The sequence below is a fragment of the Gymnoscopelus braueri genome (assembly GCF_963280865.1).
Source record: "Gymnoscopelus braueri genome assembly, chromosome: 22".
Classification (NCBI taxonomy): Eukaryota; Metazoa; Chordata; class Actinopteri; order Myctophiformes; family Myctophidae; genus Gymnoscopelus; species Gymnoscopelus braueri.
This window is the reverse complement of record NC_137624.1, coordinates 28,395,960-28,417,174: the sequence shown is the minus strand read 5'-3', so window position 1 is coordinate 28,417,174 and position 21,215 is coordinate 28,395,960. Positions and strand designations below refer to the sequence as shown.

The 21,215-nt window shown below is 41.7% G+C and overlaps 1 protein-coding gene across 2 annotated transcripts in view; it reads right to left on the bottom strand.

Annotated features, from left to right (window-relative positions):
• Positions 1-4,878: 4,878 nt before the first annotated feature.
• Positions 4,879-21,215, bottom strand: part of LOC308078591 (ras-related protein Rab-27B-like) — a 71,129-nt gene continuing 54,792 nt past the window's right edge. The window contains exons 2-7 of one of the 2 annotated variants that reach the window (XR_013932553.1): positions 16,381-16,552; positions 11,885-11,973; positions 9,844-9,947; positions 9,353-9,476; positions 5,192-8,764; positions 4,879-5,111 (exon numbers count right to left, since the gene is read on the bottom strand). Coding sequence is in view for 1 of the 2 variants with exons in the window: in XM_080419819.1 (XP_080275945.1) it covers positions 8,578-8,764; positions 9,353-9,476; positions 9,844-9,947; positions 11,885-11,973; positions 16,381-16,533 (657 nt within the window). In the remaining variant the exon portion in view is untranslated. Of the gene's footprint in view, positions 5,112-5,191; positions 8,765-9,352; positions 9,477-9,843; positions 9,948-11,884; positions 11,974-16,380; positions 16,553-21,215 lie in introns of those variants that run through there. The other variant, XM_080419819.1, reaches the window with a different exon arrangement.

Here is a 21,215-nt window from a genome sequence, read left to right as displayed (position 1 = left end):
AAAAATATCCCTGTTGGATTTTTCTTTCAATGTATGACATACTTCATTGTGAAAATAGCCGATCTACAATCTCACAACTTTTCAGATAGCAACGTTTTGTGAGCTTATAGATCGGCTACTTTCACTAGTTTTCGTTCCGAGGAGACAAAAAATGTCTTTATTGGTAAGTGAAGTTTGTGAACCAGTGATCTAGAGTAGTTCGGGACACAGAGGCTTGGTTCATAATGGACGGAAATATTTATAAATATCAACAGAGACACTTGACACGCACACGCGCACGTGCACACACACACACACACACACACACACACACACACACACACACACACACACACACACACACACACACACACACACACACACACACACACAGCATACTGTATATCTACATAGTACACTATAAAGTCTGATTGATTATTTATACAATTTATACAAAGGAATGCTAAAAGGATAACCAAATAAGGTTATCCAGGACTTGTTTCTATTGAGGTTTTGTCTTCCAGGCAATTCACACAGTAAACACGTTCTCCCAGGGGTTTCAGCAACTTTATTAATTTGATAATAAAAAAAGAGCAGGAACATTACAACAAAAACATTGTTAACATCGTATTCAAGCCAAACAGAACACAGCTGATCAGTCCCACAATGCAACACTCCACATGGCGGCCTACAAAACAAACATCTGGGGTTCATTCAAGACAAGATTGGTTTGTTCTCTTAACAATGGCTTCAACTTCAGTGTATTGACCATTAATTGATGTCAGTATACTCAATACTGGCAGGGACACTGAGTCACAATCTGAAATAGACCTGAAGTAGATTCAGAATCAGGGGAATAGAATCACAATCACAATCAGAATCAGAATCACTTTCTCAGCGAAGTAAGTTTGACAATGCAAGGAATTTCACTGAAATGAGTCAAATTGAAAGAATTTCACATGTTTCACGTACGCCAAGTCAAATCGAATAGAACATAGGACTATAAAAGTGATAAAGAAGTTAAAAAATAAAGTATACATACATTGGTTGATTTGAACAACATGTCAGAATAGAATAGATAAAAGCAAAACAACATGTCACTTGTTTAATCCAAGTCTTAGTTCAACAGTTCACCAATTTTGCCCCTAGCTGTCAATAAATCAATGCTACCTTGCAAATAAAAATGGCATCTATAAAACCTGAGACTCAAATTATTCTAACTACTAATGTCAGGTTTTATTCAGAGATCATTCTTCACATTTCTAAGTACCACAGGTGGTCTGCAAGAAGAAATCATAAGATTTTAACTACTACCAGTAGTTAAATCTTATGAATTTTACTTTAATCATGGCATTGTTGTGTGTTATAGTTAATTAATTAATTCAATAATATAAAATAAAATAGTACAAGGTCATCCTACAAGGTAACCTTGTAGATGTGCTATTTTCGGTGAGCGAAACCGTCGAACGACGGAGTATGCAGAGTATACACTAATCAAGAGCTGGAGCTACAAGGAAGAAGCGATCCTGATGTCTGAACTTTTTGCAGCACATCCGATTGTTGTAATGACCGTCATAACAGGTAGGAGGGACGCTGTGGTTGTTCATTACTCAAAACCTGACAATTAAGCACATTTAAAAATCAAGCATGGAACAGTGAATAACCAAATACTGATTTTATGTGTGTAAACTGAAATGTATTAATTAATTAAATATTTGTCAGTAATCTCTCAACACACCTCCACTCATCAACAACAACAATGGAACAGTTAACGAAGGTGATAGCATACTATACTATCCCATTCTGAAATATTAAACATTTTTTATAATTGTTATAATATATCACAGACTCTGTGATATTCCAGACTCTCCCTGTTTCGGGCCATCCTGTGAATCTGGATATGTGCTTCAAAAAGTTATTAATCAGGTTTGCATAATCAATAAATCCTTCCTTTTTGGGGGGGGGTGCCAGCATCTGGCCACTGAACAGTGTAAAATACTGAGGCACGTTTAAGACACAAAGTGGCGTGTAAATCCACCATGATGTTAACTACACCAGTGGTTCTCAACCTTCTCAGGCCGCGACCCCCCAGAATAATCATATTTGAACTGGGGACCCCCCACCCTTGACAAGCACTTGGAGTTGAGGCATTACATTTAGTTTGACTCGGTACCACAGATAAATATTGTGAAAATATATTTCCACAACTTTTGCCTCTTTTTGATATTATTTGACAATTTGGCCAATGTTTGACCAGTTTTTATAGTTGATGACTTTTGATGCAGTAATGGTCTTTTTCTCCCCCCCCCGCCCCTTTAAAAGTAATTAAATTGTCACTTCAGTCATCTGGGGAGCCCCCTGGGGGTCCCGACCCACAGGTTGAGAACCATTGAACTCCACCCTGTGCATGGAAGGAACACGACGGTGCCACGCGCCGAAAACAGCCAACGTACAAGCTCACAACGCGCCGCATTCGTGGCGTGTGCCGAGCGGAAACGAGGCATAACAATAAATGTTGTGGCGTCCCACAACATGGGGGATGCTACATAATATTTTGAAGTAAAATTAGCAAAATGAGTAACAACCCCACCTAAAAGTATCCATCAATACATCAAACTCTTTTGGCAGTCCCGGTATATTGAAACAAACACTTAAAAATGCATCACAGGTTGTCAAACCATTGTTTTGGCATCAAACATGCTGGGGGTGCAACAAACCCAAATACAGACTGGCATTAATGCACACACCGAAAACAAACATACAAACCGCAGGCATCTGAAATATCAAACTCTTTTTTTTTGTTTTTTTATGTTTAATCGGTACATAAATAACTCACACACAGAGTGTTTCCAAAAATAAAAGCTCTTGGAGGTTCTTGAATTATTTAGATGTGTTTTGCTATATATAATGTATGCCAGAATGAATCTGCTTTGTAGCCTATACAACTCATAATTATAAAGAATAATGCATTAAAAAAATATTGAATAACTTCACACAACCTTTATAAAGGCTTAGACAGTGGATAAAGTGTGTTAAAGGTCAAGAGAGCATTAACACAGGCACAACAAGACTCCTCCAAATGTAAACATTAACGATGGTCTTCCTGCATTCATGTATAACTACATCTGAGAATGATGGCTTCTAGGTGAGACCGTTTCATCGCGCGACGGTTGTCGCTTGTCGACAGGCTAAACGTTGAAGATGAATGAAAGAAATGGTAGGACTGTGGACAGCTTAGAGAAATCACCGGCTGTACGGCTGGTTATGGGACACAGGTTAGGTTTGGGGAAACAAGTTGCTTTATGGGAAGAAAAAAGGTAGGTTTGGGGAAACAAAGGCTCTGGAAGGACACTGTCAAGCATTATTTTTCTTTTAATGCAAATACAAAGACTAAATGTAGACATGAGTTATAATACAAAGTTAAAATCTCACAAATATTGGTCCCATAGATTGTCGTATTCAGAGGCATTTTGTTGAAGAAGTTTGTCTTGTCCTAAATCAGTAAGGCCTGACTTCTGTCAAACCTGGATCTACCTTGATCTACTGTACACCGCAAAATCATGAATGTAAGGACCCACTTTTACACTCTCACATTCAAATTAACGTTCAAGGACTCTCAGGACTTTCAGCTGGTCTCCAAAAGTAGTGTTCCTTTGAAGATTAACCACCAAAATAACAATAATAGTAATAATAATAATAATAATAAATAGAGAAGGAAGAAATAGAGAAGAGAGAGAGAAGATGGATTTGTGTGATACTCTACTGTAGATATTTATTTAATCAACAGTAAATTTCAATGATATATATTCTGATCTTTGACAATATATAGTGAAATATTCTCTGTCTCTTGGATATGGTAGGTTCTGCTTGTGTGGACCTCAACTTACATGGAATAATTGTGTAATTATAAAAACAGGTTTGAAGCAAATTAGACTGCAGTGAATCATTTCAAATATCTACCGTATATCTGTTTTGAGCATAAGCAAATATAATCAATGTAATTAAAGCCCTAATCACAATGCGCCGTTATTAAAATGAGAATGTTATGTCCTCCCTTTTATTATCATTATTATTATTATTATCATCACCAGTAGAATAACAGACAAACAGGGACCATTTAATTTGGCACCAGGATCACATGTTTGGCACAAACAAATATAATATTAAATAACGTCAGCCATAATGGTGTGGACTTTAAAACGCATACTAATAAGATAATCAGTGTTTTATGCTGTAGCAGATTACCTTTTATAAAGGAGGTTTGTCTGTGCGTTTCCATAATGTTAGACAAGTGTTTGGTTGTTTTACTAGTAGTGTTCGTTCAGTGAAATTTGTCACAAGCAGCGGCGGGGAGGGGAGGGTCCAATTCACTATAGTTTTGCTTTTGTATTACGTTCAATTCTGCCCAAATAAGTGTCAAACGTTCACTGGTACTAGTGTTGATTTTGACAGCAAATTTTGATTCAGTTTTAGTCATAGTCTTTTGAATCAAATTCCATTTAGTTTTAGTCATCTGAAATGTTTTAACAAGTTTTAGTCGACTAAATATCACAAGATTATAGTCGAATAAATCTAAAGTTGATTTAGTCGACAATAATATATTTTGGCGGGCCTTGATGACGTCGTAATGGCTGATTTTACACTTGGTTGCATGCTGAAAATAGCCAATCTACAAGCTCACAACGCGTCGCAGCGCAACGCGTTGTGAGCTTGTTGTTGAGCTTGTTGTTGAGCGCAACCAAACATAAAATGACTTGTCTTTTAGTTCTACAGGATCTTTTCTCCACTAGTCCCCCCCTAACATTTTAGTCTAGTTTTTATTTGTTGACAAAATTGTCAATATATTTAGTCTTAGTTTTAGTCATCGCAGCTTAGTTTTTATATAGTTTTCGTCACTGAAAAAAGGTGGTCGACGAATTTTTTTCGTCATAGTTTTAGTCGACGAAATCAACACTAACTGTAGCTTGTTTCAGTCCCGTGACAATAACCTAATGCTGCAACTACTACGTATTTCAAAGAAAATAATGTCACTCGATTCGAAAAAAAAAGTCCTTCAAGTGTAACTGCATCGTCAGATTGTTTCAGCTGAAGATTAAATGGTCTGCCTTTCTATAACGCCTCCATCCAAAGTGCTTTACACAGGGTCGCATTCACCCATTCACACACCAGTCAGGAGTGTTCAGTCCCTTCCTTGCTCAAGGTACACTTTGACACGCGCACACAGCCAGGAGGAGCTGGGGTTTGAACCGTAGTAGTTGTGTGTAGTGGGATGGAAGAAGCTCAATTGTATATGCACAGTGCTCTCTGTGCTTAAACCGGGATTTCTGTCGTAGCCCAGCAACAGTTGCTTGGCAGCCTGGTAGTTAATTAGTTAATTAATGTTTGCTCCACAACCTTCACGGTAAATTGTTCCCGTCAGCGCTACATTATTAATTCCTGAAGAGATAAAACTCCTCACGTAGCTTACTTGTTGACAGTAGTACAATCCTAAGTGTTAATTTATCCATTTGTAACTCTGAGAGTGTAACATCTGGGACCGTTACACTCACAAATTCCCCAGGTGTTCATTTTATACATTGGCTATTCAAAAATAGCAGATCTACAAGCTCATAGCGCAGCACGCAACAAGCTTGTATATCTGCTATTTTAGAAAAGTCTTGACCATTGTGTGCAAATCTTTGAATACATATATTTTTTTAAACAACATTTTTAACTCAAATCTTGAGTTTCGGGGGGGCCCCGGAAACAACATATTTTGATGGGGATCGGTGGCCAAAAACATATAATTTTGGGGGTCCTTGACATGAAAAAGTTTGATAACCACTGATATAACAACATCAGTTTTTTTTTACATAAAACTGTTAGGATTTAGAAGACATTGGTAAAGATTTGCACACATTTTCATGACTTTTCAAAAATAGCAGATCTACAAGCTCATAGCGTGGCACTCGGCCACGCTATGAGCTTGTATATCTGCTATTTTTGAAAAGCCAAAAAGTCATCAGAACGTTAAACCCTAAAAGTTATGTCTTATCATATCTTATTAAACATGTTGATGGTGGGGGACGTTTTGACAGTCAAGTGTGGGCGAAAAACAACAATTCGTGAACACAAACATAAAAGGAAAACAAAAAAGTGAAAAAGAAAACAAAACTCTATGGGACCTCGATATAAAATCCAACAAACAGAAACATGTAAAATGTAAGTTGTCTTTACCTTTTAATATAAATAATTGGTCACTTCATATTTTAACCAACATTGGTTATATATTGGGCCATAAAGAGATATTCCACTTTTCATCTGCCTGGTTGAACTACTACTCTACCAAGCACGTTCACACGGTGAAATCCTGAGAGCGTAACAAAATGTCACTCTGTAGCTCTTGAGAGTGTACAAAATGTAACCAAATGGACCCGGAAAGGGTCCATTTGGTTACATTTGTACACTCTCGAGAGTTACGAATGGATAAATTAACAGTGGGGATTTCACTGTGTTTAGGTCAAAACCAAAGTGGGATAGCACTTTTAAAAAGGCAAGGCAGTAGTTCAGTTTGAAACAACACTTGTATACACATCTAGAACAACATGGACGGTGACAGATTAAGCTCGGTTTGGCTTTTCCACGGCACGAAGAAGTCCCCTGTACCCACTGTAAACCTACTCTTTGGTAAAAAGATGTTACTTATCGGGTCAAGACATCGGTAATCGATGGTGCGGGACAGTGGTTCCCAAAGTTCTTTAGCTGGAGACCCAAAAGAGAAGAGATCTGATGCCTCTCCGGGACCCCAAACTAGTGAAAATAGCCGATCTACAAGCTCACAATGTGTCACAGCTATTTTCCACTACTTGTTAATGTATTTGTTATTTTCTAATTTATGGAATTTCTTCGATTTTTTTTTTTCATATTTACTTATGAAATTATTTTGACATTTTTCAAAAATGTGTTTTTAATTTACACAAAACTTTGAAATAACTAATAAATGATAACTATAATTGAAAACAAAATGTAGGAAATGAAAAATAAAGGGATATTTACTCGCGTCAAATACAATATACAATACAAATACATACAAATCGGGTCCGCCACCCAAAAAAGGGTTCCAACCCACTGTTGGGGAAAGACTGGCCTATGACTCCCCAAAATCATCGAACCCAAACGGGCTCTAAATTCAGTATGGGCTACAGCATGGTACCGTCCGTCTGTCTGTGCAGTGGAAAAACAAACATTTATGTTAAGATAATAATAAAAACACTCTATTAATCCCGGGTGTTACAGCAGCACAATGTTATACAGTCCCTCACAACCGCAGGAGAGGACAACTTACACAGACAGGGACCATCTGACTAAAGATGTCTGAGATTAGATCTTCTCTCCTCCTTTGGCTGTGTCTAAAACAGTGGTTCTCAAACCTTTTCATGTCAAGGACCCCCAAATTGATACATTTTTGGCCGCGGACCCCCATCTCAAAACATTTTGTGTCAGGGACCCCCAGAATAGAAGATTAGTGTTATTATATAAGATTTCTCAAATTCTTTAAAAAAAAGCGATCTACAAGCTCACAGCGTGTCTTGTAGAACGTATAAAATAGGGTTAAAGTGGTAAAAAAAAAAAAAAAGATTGCGATGCTATATTAAGTAATTTTGCCCTTGGAATTGGATCCCCTGGAACCCTCTCCAAGGACCCCTTGGGGATCTCCGGACACCACTTTGAGAACCAACTGCTCCAAAAGAGGAAGCACTCACACATGAATGTATTCTCCTCTATTTAGGATATAGCGTTGAAAAGGTCCGATCACAAATTTAAACCAGGTTGTTGTTTTCTATTGGCCCCTGTATGTCCACAAGTACACAACACAACACGTCAAGCAGTGAGTTATTAAGAGTGGGAGTGCGTAGGCGGCGTAAAACCGCACCAGATGTTGAAATTTGACGTTTCCCACGGGACCCGAACTAGTGACAATAGCCGATTTTTTCTCCCCTCTAATTAATGGATTTTGATTTCTGATGGAATTATTATATTATTTTTGAAAAGACCTTTGAACTTGTTTTTAACTCATGAAAAATGTTGAATATTTTGAAAATCTTTTGAAATAATAATAATAAAAACAAAGTGTAGGAAACAAAAAAAATAAAGGGGTGTTCACTCGCGACCCATAAGAATTGGTCCTGCGACCCGCATATGGGTCCCCGACCCAGCGTTTGGGGACCAGATGTTGTAGACTGTGTTGTGCGTGTCACCGTACCGTACCTCTGTGACGAACACTGTCCTCCCTGGCGTCCCGCTCCTCCCGTAAACGTCCGTTTCACAGGGAGAGAGAAGTAACGAGGACGGACAAGGCTGCGTTACCTCAAAATGTCCACCAGAGGGGGTTAGAAGTGTGGTTTTCACCGCCACAATAAAGAAAAGAAATGAGGTTGGGTAGGTCACTGATCGCTTGTAGAGAGAATGAAACAGGAAGAGAAGAAGAAGAGATGGAGCTAGAGAGGAGAGAAAAAAGAAGGGAGAAAAAAAAAAGAAAAACAGGAAGTAGTGAGAGTGAAGAATGAAGCAAGGCGAATGCTGATTGGTCATTTCTTTTCCTGTGATCTGGCTCTAGCTCTAGCATGCACATTTCTTCTCGTTGGGCTGGGCGGGGCCTAGCTTGGTCGCTCCGTTCCCGTTGGCCGGTTCGGCGGGGGGTTTGTCCACACACTGCTCCATCCTCTTCATCACCAGGTCCAACAGGGTGATCACCGCCTTCTCCACCTCGGCCCCTGTCGCCGCGCTCGTCTCGAAGTACGGGATCCTGGAAAAAGGACAAAAAACAAATCATTTTTATTACACAGTCACAGTGGTGTAAAGTAACTAAGTACATTTACTCAAGTACTGTACTTAAGTACAATTTTGAGTTTTTTAAAACTTTACTGGAGTATTTCCAATATTCAGTACAATTACTTCTACTCCACTACATCTCAGAGGCAAATATTATACTTTTACTCCACTACAATCATTTGAAAACTTTAGCAACTAGTTACTTTGCAGATATAAATTATTACTTCATAAAACATACATTAACCACTTTAGGCCTATTTTATACATAGGCTATTTGAAAATAGCCGATCTACAAGCTCATAACACGTCGTATCGTGTTGTGTTCTGTTACGAGTTCTGCTAGTTTCAAACATTTGAGTACTTCTACTTTTGGTACTTTAAGTACATTTTGATACCAATACTTTTGTACTTTTACTCAAGTAAATTTTGAATTCTGTACTGTTACTTGTACTTGTACTTAGAGTACTTCTACATCGCAGTATTGAGACCTTTACTTAAGTAAAACATTCGAGTACTTTTCCCACCACTGCAGAGTAGTTGTAAATGTAAACGCAGACCTTACCCGTATTTATCAGCTAGCTCCTTGGCCTGTTTCTCCTGAACTTCTCTCTGGTCGGCGAGGTCTGCTTTGTTCCCCACCAGCACTATGTCTGGGCTCTCACAGTAAGCATTGGCTTGTAGCTGACCTATGGGAAACCACACACAGAGGCACACCTCTGTTCAATTACAGACAGACAATTACACTAAAAGTGGGGTGCGGGGACCCCCAGGGGTCCTTAAGGGGGTTCCCTAATAAAATGAGTTATTAGCTAATATATCAGGGTAACCACTTTAACCCTATTTTACACTTAGGCTATTCGAAAATAGCCGATCTACAAGCTCACAATTTTTTTTGAAGATTTATAACAAATTCTCTTAATTATGGGGGTCCCTGGCACAACATCTTCTCAGATGCGCCCAAAAAAAATATTAATTTGGGGGTCCTTGACAAGAAAGAGTTTGAGAACCATTGAATTACAGTACATTATGGGGGAAATAAAGTGAAGCACTTACTCATCCAGTTCCTCACGTTTAAGAAGCTCTGCTGGCTTGTGAGATCGAACATGAGCAAGAACCCCATGGCGTCCCTGAAGAACGCTGTTGTCAGGCTACGAAACCTGAGATGCACACGCACACACGCGCGCACACACACACACACACACACACACACACACACACACACACACACACACACACACACACACACACACACACACACACACACACACACACACACACACACACACACACACACATTTTTTACACTTTAGAATACTTATTCTTGACATACAGTATGTGTCTTAACACCATGGGTATGATATCCAGAATCTGTTCTATACAGTATGAACATTAAGTTGTGTGTGGCAGAGTGTGTTTGTCTGGTTGCCCAGTTTACAACTATGGACTTGTACGGCATCAGCGCTGTTAGGAAACGGGTTCTGTTGTGTGAGACGTCAGACCAATGCTCGATCAGAGAGAGAGAGAGAGAGAGAGAGAGAGAGAGAGAGAGAGAGAGAGAGAGAGAGAGAGAGAGAGAGAGAGAGAGAGAGAGAGAGAAGGAGAGAGAGAGAGAGAGAGAGAAGGAGAGAGAGAGAGAGAGGAGAGAGCAGGAGAGAGAGAGAAGGAGAGATGGGAGATACCATAGGGAGAGAGAGGGAGAGTGAGAAATAGAGAAAGAGAGAGAGAAGGAGAGAGAGAGAGGGAGAGAGAGGGGTATAAGGGAGAGGGAGAGAGGTTGTGTGTAACGTAATTAGAAAATGGCATTTATTATAAATCTCTAATAGTCTTATATTGTTTCTAATTACAGATCAGCCTCCCCCACCCCTCTCCCCCCAGAATGACTTGGCCAAGAAGAGATTAAAAAAACAACTTGTTGAGGATACTCCACCACAGAGTTGGGAAAAACTAAACTCCTGCATTTCCGAGAAATGCAGCTGAAAACCCCCAGAGCTAAACAACTCAACGTCTGTCTGTAAAACCTCCATTGAAATGAATGACTGTACTGTCACACCATACACCTACTACAGCTTCTGAGATGAAGGGAGCTGAGCGGACTACGTTATGTTACATAACAGATAGTGATTCACAGAGCTGTGTGAGTCATTAGACCTTTTATAAACTGAATCAAATTAAATATGGAAAACACAAAGAAAAGACATCTAATGTCTGTGCACAGTCATTTTAACGCCCAGATCAATACAGACTTAGCCCTCCCCTAAGTGACAGCTTAGCCACAGTTATCAGCCTTCAATGACACCAAACGTTAAACCACAGAATAAAAAAAAAACTGTCACTTTATTTGAACAGAAAACATGTCATAGAAGGAAAACAATTACATTGGTGGAGAGCCTGACACACTGGCGTCAGGAAACCATCCCAGTAGGCATGTAACGATTTATCGTAAAACGATTAAAATCGATTCAAACTGGTGACAATTTAAATTGATTTAATAAAAAATGTAACACAATGCAAAAAGCTGAGGGCGCGTAAAAAAAGAGAATAAAATACAGGATCTTTGTAAGAGAGTTGATTTAAAAAAATGCTACTGTATTGAAAAGGGGATAAGAGAAAACATAGCATTGTAAAAACATTTAAGAGAAGAAAATACTGGATTTGTGCAAGAGAAATAAAATAATAAAATCGGTCATTTGTCTGGAAAATAATTTTGTGTTTAAAAAAAAATTGAAAACCGTATTGTGAACCTAGCATCGTGATTCGAATCATATCTTGAGTTGAGTGAATCGCTACATGCCTACATCCTGGCTCTCAGCGTCGACGAGACCAAAGAGCTGATGGTGGTCAGGCAGAGAGCACTCCCATAACATAGATGGCGCCACAGTGGAGAGGAGACTTCCACATTACTGAGAACCTCACCTGGAACGTGCACACCGAACAAATGGTGAGGAATGCACGACAATGCCTGTGCTTTCTCGGGTGATTGAAGTAAACCCATTAGAACCGGGAAAGCTGCTGAAATCTGTGTCATTTTAGATTTGAGCTATATGACAAGCAGATAGATTGGCTGATGGTTAAAGGTTGAAGACAGCGCGCCTACCTCTCCTGTCCAGCCGTGTCCCAGAGTTGCAGGTGAACCTTGAAGGTCTTTCCTGCGGCCGTCCCATTGGGGTTGGACGCTGTGTACATCTGGACAGGGTGAGATGTCAAAGGTGAGTAGGGAGTATAGGGACACATTTCTTTTAGAGTTCATTGAGATATCCTTTTGGATAAATGAGAGTAAGAGCATCTTTTGTGTATTAAGGCAGACAGTAGGATCGTTCATTAAGAGACAGTGGAAGAGGGATAGACAGTAGGAAAGCTGAGAGGGAGACTGTGATAATGCTTTAGCCAAAGTATCTATAGGAAGATGGTGGGAAGGCAGACTCTGGATGCATTGTAGGATGGCAAAGGTAATTATTTGCAGTGCTGGGCCAAACACATTAACTCAACGTACAAACATAATTCAAAAAAGTTAATTGATGATGAACTTAAAGAAAAAAACGCAAGAAAACAACAGAACAAATTGCATGTGTTTCGGAGCACAGCCTAACCTCTCTGTCTACTGCAGGGGTGATGCAACTTTGATGATGGAGAGGGCCACCATGTTTACACACTCACTCCAGAGGGCCACTATGTTTACACACTCACTCCAGAGGGCCACTATGTTTACACACTCACTCCAGAGGGCCACATTGCATATACTGTCGGGCAGAAACCTCTTATCTCCGTATATCTCCAAACTTTTTTCATAAATGAATGCTGTACTTCGCCATTCTATGTCACACAAAAGTAGCAAAAATAGCCGATCTACAAGCTCACTGCGACACGTTTTGAGCTTATAGATCTGCTATTTTTGCTATTTTTGAATTGGAATCCTGATTTATTTTGCTATTTTTGAATTGGAATCCTGTTTTTTTTGTGCTATTTTTTAATTGGAATCCTAATTTTTTTTGTGCTATTTTTTAATTGGAATCCTGATTTTTTTTTCTCTATTTTTTAATTGGAATTCCGAAAAGTAAAATTTGTATTTAATTTCAAATGCATTTAGTTATACTTATGTTAACTTTATGAACTTAAATACGAATAAATTGGACAGAAAAAAGACAATCAAATTTTAATACTAGTCATTAAGCTACTAATATAGACTGAAGTAATTAAAGCGGGTCATTATTGCATGTTTGGAATTCTAACAGCTGAAATCAATAATATATCAGTATTCTGATATTAACATGTGGGCCGCATTAAGTGAAGGTGGGGCCCGCCAGTTGCCCATGTATGGTCTACTGGCTTGAAACTCACTGCATCCCCTCCTCGGTGCAATCTGTGTCAACCATAACACCTGCATCCTGTATTTTACCCATTTTTTTGTCTTGTCTCGATTGCGCCCTCTGCGGTTTGCATCGCGATACATTTTTTCTTAAGTCGATTTAAATTGTCACCAGTTGCAGCGGAGGAAAGTAACTAAGTACATTTACTTAAGTACTGTACTTTAGTATAACTTTGAGGTATTTGTAATTTACTTGAGTATTTCCAATTTCTACTCCACTACATCTCGGATCCAAATATTGTACTTTTACTCCACTACAATTATTTGAAAACTTTAGTTACATACAATACCCACTTCAGCCCTACATACATTTCTGCCATTCGGCAAAAGATTTTTTACACATTTTATACATTTAAAAACTTGTGAAATGGGATATTCTGCATAATGAGTACTTTCTACTTTTGGTAAGCACATTTTGATACCAATACTTTTGTACTTTTACGCAAGTAAATTTTATGTTCCGGACTTTTACTTGTAACAGAGTATTTCTACGTTGCAGTATTGATACTTTTACTTAAGCATAAAATGTGAGTACTTTTTCCACCACTGACCAGTTGGAATCGATTTTAATCGATTTACGATAAATCGTTACATGCCTATAATGTGTGCTGTGCAATCAACCAACAGGTCAGACTACTTATATGTCCATGTAATACTAACTTGACCAATGAAAGATCATTTGATCAACTCCAGAGGAATCATGGAATGAATCATTAGGAAAAATAAAATCTCTCTGTGTGTGTGTGTGTGTGTGTGTGTGTGTGTGTGTGTGTGTGTGTGTGTGTGTGTGTGTGTGTGTGTGTGTGTGTGTGTGTGTATGTGTGTACCTTGTTTCGGTTTAATTAATTCAAAAACGGATCCATTAATGTTCACAGACAGAATTGTAATTCACACAGTGACTAAAAGCATCAATCACCTCTTTGTCTGTCTTTCTTTCTTTCTTTCTTTCTATCTATCATTCTTTGTCTAAAACGGTTCGCACACAATCATAAAGAGAGAGGATTGAGAGAAAGGCAGAAGAGGTGAGGAATAATAATCAATTTGATGAGTCATGCAGTGGTTGGGATTAAAAGGACAGTGACATCATTTCAAACAGGACAGAGGTGAGCACATGGGCTGAGACGTGTGTCCACATGTATGCACACACACACACACACACACACACACACACACACACCCCCACACACACACACACACACACACACACACACACACACACACACACACACACACACACACACACACACACACACACACACACACACACACACACACACACACTATTCATCAGAGACAGACATGGAAGCAGTTTAGGAGAGACAGACAGTGGGAAGGTTGAGAGGGAGACAGTGTTGGGAGAGACAGACAGTAGGAGACCAGAGAAGGAGACAGCGTAGCAGAGAGAGACAGAAGGAAAGGGAGACATTGTAGGTGAGACAGAGAGTAGGAAAGCTGCAGAGACAGTGTTAGCTGAGAGGGAGACAGCGTAAGAGAGACAGACGGTAGGAAAAAGCTGAGAAGGAGACAGCATTACGGAGACAAGTTGTAGGAAAGCTGAGAAGGAGACAGCGTAGCGGAGACAGACTGTAGAAAGCTGAGAGACAGACAGTAGGAAAAGCTGAGACAGAGACAGACTGTAGAAAGCTGAGGGACAGACAGTAGAAAAAGCTGAGACAGAGACAGACTGTAGAAAGCTGAGGGACAGACAGTAGGAAAAGCTGAGACAGAGACAGACTGTAGAAAGCTGAGAGACAGACAGTAGGAAAAGCTGAGACAGAGACAGACTGTAGAAAGCTGAGGGACAGACAGTAGAAAAAGCTGAGACAGAGACAGACTGTAGAAAGCTGAGGGACAGACAGTAGGAAAAGCTGAGACAGAGACAGACTGTAGAAAGCTGAGGGACAGACAGTAGAAAAAGCTGAGACAGAGACAGACTGTAGAAAGCTGAGGGACAGACAGTAGGAAAAGCTGAGGGACAGACAGACTGTAGAAAGCTGAGGGACAGACAGTAGGAAAAGCTGAGACAGAGACAGACTGTAGAAAGCTGAGGGACAGACAGTAGGAAAAGCTGAGACAGAGACAGACTGTAGAAAGCTGAGAAGGAGACAGCATAGTGGAGACAGACTGTAGAAAGCTGAGGGACAGACAGTAGAAAAAGCTGAGACAGAGACAGCGTATACAGGGAGAGAGGAAGTAGGAAGCTGAGAAGAAGGAGACTACATAGGGGAGACCAAAAGAAAGGAATCTGAGAAGGAGGCAGCATAGGAGAGATACAGCCAGTGGTGTAAAGTAACTAAGTACTGTTCTTAAGTACAATTCTGAGGTATTCTTTTTTACTTTAGTGGAGTATTTCCAAATTTCTATACTTTTACTTCTACTTCACTACATCTCTGAGGAAAAAAAATTGCTTTTACTCCACTACAATTATTTGAAAACTTAAAGGTAGGGTAAGTGATTTGCTTTGGTTAAAATAAGTGTTATATAGCTCTATATTCTGATAGTACTCATTGCTATAGAGTGTTTGTTCAGTATTAGGAGTCTCCTTGTCTCTCCACCTCTTTATTAAACAGAAAATACATTTTCGTTTCAGTTTCAGTTTCATTTCCAATTTTATCCAACCAGGACAGAGAACTCAATCAGGATACAGATTAAACAAGTGAAATTGGAAGTGATGACACTAAGAAATGAGCAGACAAAATTGGAACTGGAACGGTACACAAATTAAGCTTAAAAATGGGTACTTTCTCCTGATTGGCTGAGATTTTGACACCTACCAAAACATTTATTTTCTGTTTATTAAAGAGCTGGAGAGACAGGGAGACATCTGTTACTGAAAAAACACTCTATAGCAATGATTACTATCAGAATATAGTATTTTAACCTTTTAACAAAATACTTTTTGTTTTAACCAAAAAATATCACTTACCCTACCTTTAAGTTACTAGTTACTTTCCAGATATCAATTATTTTATTATAAAACATATATTATCCACTTTGGCCCTATTTTATACATTGGCTACTTGAAAATAGCCGATCTACTAGCTCACAACGCGTCGCATTTTAGTACTTTTTAGTAGTTTTATTTAAGTATATTTTGATTGCCGATACTTTTGTACTTTTACTCAAGTAACATTTTGAACATGGGCATTTTACCTGTAAGTAACAGAGTATTTTTAAATTGTGGTATTGCTTTTACTTAAGTAAAATATCCGAGTACTCCTACTTACCACCCTCTTTTCCCTAAAGTCGATGCCGACTGTGGTGATGAACTTGGGGTTGAACTTGTTGTCTGTGTATCTGTACAGGAAGGTGGTCTTCCCTACGCCAGAGTCCCCCAGCGCCAGGAGCTTTATAAGGTAGTCGTAATCTCCATCAGTCATAGTGAAGATGACAGTTTACCTGCAGAAAAGATATGTTGAAATGGAAAAAAAATACATGAATGAATGACCCTGACCCCCCTACACACGATGAATAACCCATTTAGACCTGGAACGCATCTGTGTCACTTTAGGTTTCTTTGGCTATTCAAAAATAGCAGATATACAAGCTCATAGCGCGGCACCGAGTGCCGCGCTACGAGCTTGTAGATCTGCTATTTTAAAAAAATCGTGAATTCTTTTTTATTTATTTTTTTCTTCAAAAATCTGTTAGGATTTAGAATTTTTTTAATAATCACTCAGGTCTTAATGGGATAAATGAAAACATTCAATCCGGGAACGCATCTACAAAATGTCTTCTAAATCCTAACAGGTTTCTGAAAACCTTATGTTGCTATATCAGGGGTTCTATCATGTCAAGGACCCCCTAAATGATATGTATTTGGCCAGCGACCCCCCGTATATCAAAATATTTAGTTCCAGGGACCACCAGAAGCAAAGATTTGAGTTACGAATGTTTGCTTAAAAATATATATATTCAAAAGATTGCACACATTTTCAAGATTTTTCAAAATTAGCCCAAAGTATAAAATATGGATGAAGTGGTTAGACAGATGCGTTCCCGTTTTGAAATGGTTTAAATGCCATTTTCTTGTTGTCTTTGTTATACTAGGTTAGTTATCATTATACCAGTTATCATTATCACCCAGCATCCATTGTTGCCCTTAGGTATCCAACCTCAGACAGTCAAATCCTCAGCGTAATGGGACTTTTTGTCAAAGACAAATTGTCTAAATAAATCAATATATAGCCATGAATAAATAGATGCACACAGCAGATATCCATAGATACAAATAGATAGATGTAAGACAGACAGACAGACAGACAGACAGACAGACAGACAGACAGACAGATAGATCATACGTAAAACTCTTACCCGCATCACAGGTCAAGCTTAATAAATTAGTTGTAATCTCCAATCATAATCTAGTGAGACATCTCACACACACACATGTTATGTTCTAATAACACACTGTATACAGGGGGTTTGCTGTATGTTCCTATATAGAGGTTAGGTCCCTTTAAGAGGTGTGGTTATTATGGGATGTTGAGTTTACGCGCGGAGTGCGCTCTAGAACAAGGAAGTATGATCTGTACTGTGTGAGACTTGAGTAAAAGGCAGAGGATGTTTTGACGTTGAAACGTGTGTGCGTGTCAGTCTTTTCCAACACAACATTTGGCGACAAGGATGGCTGGATTTAGTCTTCCCCCACCCGAAGTGTTTCTCGCGGTGCCCGGGGAACCCACAGTGCCATGGACACGTTGGCTTACAGGTTTTAATGCCTATATTGATGCGTTGGGATTCTCCGACGAGCAGCTTCCAGACAAAAGGAAGACGGCTCTCCTCGTCCACTGTCTCGGTACCGAGGGCCAGCGAGTCCTTGGAGCGCTCGGGACAGCTACAACTTTCGCTGATACAGTCAAGCTGCTGACGGATCATTTCTCTGGAAAACAACGAGTCCTCATACGGCGATACAGACTCAGGAAGCGTCACCAACGACCCGGTGAGTCAATACAGAGTTTTGTGGCTGATCTACGTGAGCTAACACGAGCCTGCGAGTATGGAGCGTTGCATGACCAAATGATCAGAGACCAACTGATAGAAGGCACGTCATGTGACAAGACACGAGAAAAACTATTAATGGAACCTGACGATTTGACATTGACCGATGCAATCAAAGTAGCTTTACAAGTGGAATCTGCCCTAGAATGCTCTGCTCTGCTAGCCAGCCCTGCAGCACGACAACACACAACGCTAACACTGGCACAACAGCTGCAGCACACGGACGCGTCATCACAATTTGCCCCGCCCACTGACGACAGCCTGGCTGTGCAGCAAATGAGTAGACAGCGCCCCACTGTGGGCCCCAGACGCAATTGCAGCAACTGTGGATCTAATTCCCATGACACAAGGGCATCACAGTGCCCTGCTCGTGGACAGGCTTGCAGAAAGTGTTCTAAACTCAATCATTTTGCTAAAGTCTGTCGTTCAGCTCCAACCAATGTGGCACAGCAGCACAGGTTTCCACAGTCTGGTTCTGGATACACAGAAATTAGTAATATACGTTCTACACAAGTATCATTCAAAACCTGCACAGTGCAGCTGGGGGAGGTTAGTGTGCCACTCATCCTAGATACTGCGGCTGCAGCGTCGCTCCTCAATCTGACCACATACAGGAAATTCTTTTCCCACAAGCCACTAGGACCCCCATCCACAAGCTTGCGGGGGTATGCAAATTCTGCCATTGAGATAGTGGGCACCCTTGACCTGCCTGTCCGCTACGGTACAACGCACCTTCCCTCATTCCCCTTTCATGTGGCACAGCGGGGAACCAACCTCCTTGGCCTGGATCTCTTCATCGAGCTGGGCTTCTCTCTAATGGACAATAGTGGAAGGGCTATAATGCAGGTTTCCCCGAATATACAACAGCAGTGGCCAGCGCTGTTCGACGGCCTGGGCTGCTTGACAGCATTCACTCATCGACCCCTGGTTGACCCTGCCGTGAGACCGGTTATTCAGCCCCTCAGGCGCCTCCCACTCGCCTTCCGGGAGGGCGTCACGGCTGAGCTCACCTCCCTGCTAGAAGAGGGCATCATCGAGCCAATAAATGCAGCACCTTGGATCTCAAACCTGGTGGTCGCACAGAAAAAGTCAGGGGGTCTCAGAGTCTGCGTGGATCTGCGACAGGTCAACAAAGCTGTCATCCCAGACAAATACCCTCTACCTACAGCTGAGGAGCTCACCACTCTCTTCCATGGCTCAACAGTCTTCTCAAAATTGGATTTGCGCCAGGGCTACCTGCAAGTTCCCCTTCACCCAGCCAGCCGGGACCTGACAGCATTTGTGACACACGCTGGGGTCTTCAGGTACACACGCATGCCGTTTGGTCTTAGCTCTGCCCCCAGCTGCTTCCAAAAGGTCATGTCCACGATTATGGCTGGGGTCCCAGGGACAGCAGTTTACCTGGATGACATTGTGGTGCATGGGCCAGACCAAGCCACCCACGATACCCGCTTACACAGAGTGTTTGAGGCTCTCACCAAACATCACCTGACCCTGAACAGCGAGAAATGTCTCTTCTCAGTGCCGACTGTGGACTTCATCGGCTTCCGCCTCTCAGCAGATGGCATTGCACCTCTCTCTTCCAACGTCGAGGCAATACAGCGCATCCCAGAACCGACCTCCGCCACACAGGTCGCCTCATTCCTGGGAATGACCGCTTATTATTTGCGTTTCCTGCCCAACTACTCTCACACGACAGCACCCCTCCGCCAGCTCCTGAAGAAGGAGGAGCCCTGGGACTGGTCACCACAGTGCACTGAGTCCTTTTCCATGCTGAAGACACAATTAACTTCACCTCCTGTCCTCGCCCATTTCAGCCTCTCCAGCCCAACCTTCATCACCTGCGACGCCTCCGCTGCTGCAGTTGGAGCTGTCCTGTCGCAGCTTCATGACGGCACAGAGAGGCCGATCGCCTTCGCATCTCGGGCCCTGACACCCACAGAGCAGAGGTACTCCGTGGGTGAACGTGAGGCATTGGCCTGTGTGTGGGCATGTGAACGATGGCACATGTATGTCTATGGCCGTCATTTCGCCATCAGGACAGACCACCAGGCCCTCACAACAGTGCTCTCGACGTCGGGCTCGGGTCACAAGCCACTCCGACTCCATCGTTGGGCGGAACGGCTCCGCCAGTACCATTATGACCTCATCTTCACGCCAGGCAGGGAAAATGTGGTGGCAGACCTCCTTTCTCGCTCCATCACAGCCCCAACCCCTTCTGTCCCGTCATACGATGAGGAACCGGCTCTCATCCAAGCGCTTTATACACCGTTACAGCCAGTAGTCACACTGGAGGAACTGAAAACTGAATCGGAAAGAGACCCAATGCTATCCAAGCTGTGCACGTACATCAGAAACGGCTGGCCGTCCTGCATCCCTGAGGAGTTGAAGCCGTTTGCTAGGATAAAAGACGAGCTCTCCTGCTGGGCAGACACTTGTGTCTCGAGGGGGCTCTGCACCGTTATCCCAAACACTCTGCGTGCACGTGTTCTGTCAATGGCGCATGAAGGCCACTTGGGAATCGTGAAACTCAAGCAGCGGTGCCGTGAGCTGGTGTGGTGGCCAGCCATCGACCGCGATATAGAGCATCTGGTCCAGGACTGCTCACCATGCCTCCTCAGTGGGAAAACCGGACCCCCGTCAACCCCTCCCCTACAGCCGCTCCCCTGGCCTTCCCGCCCCTGGGAACATGTACAACTGGACATCTGTGGGGAGATCCATGGCCGTGGTGTTCCCCACCACCAGCGCTTCCTGGTGGTCGTGTATGATCTCCACTCCAAGTGGCCGGAGGTGGTGCCGGTGGGGACAGTGACGTCGCACGTCTTAATCCGGATACTGGATGGTCTCTTTTCACGCTGGGGGGTGCCTCGGGCCGTGACGACAGATAATGGACCTCAGATGACGTCTGCAGAGTTCTCTGACTTTCTTGCCAGCAGGGGTGTCAAACACATCCGAACTGCTTTCTACCACCCACAGGCCAATGGTGGAGTAGAGCGTTTCAACGCAACGCTGAAGAACGGAATCCGTGCACACCTGGCTCAAGGCTGTGCATTCGAAGAGG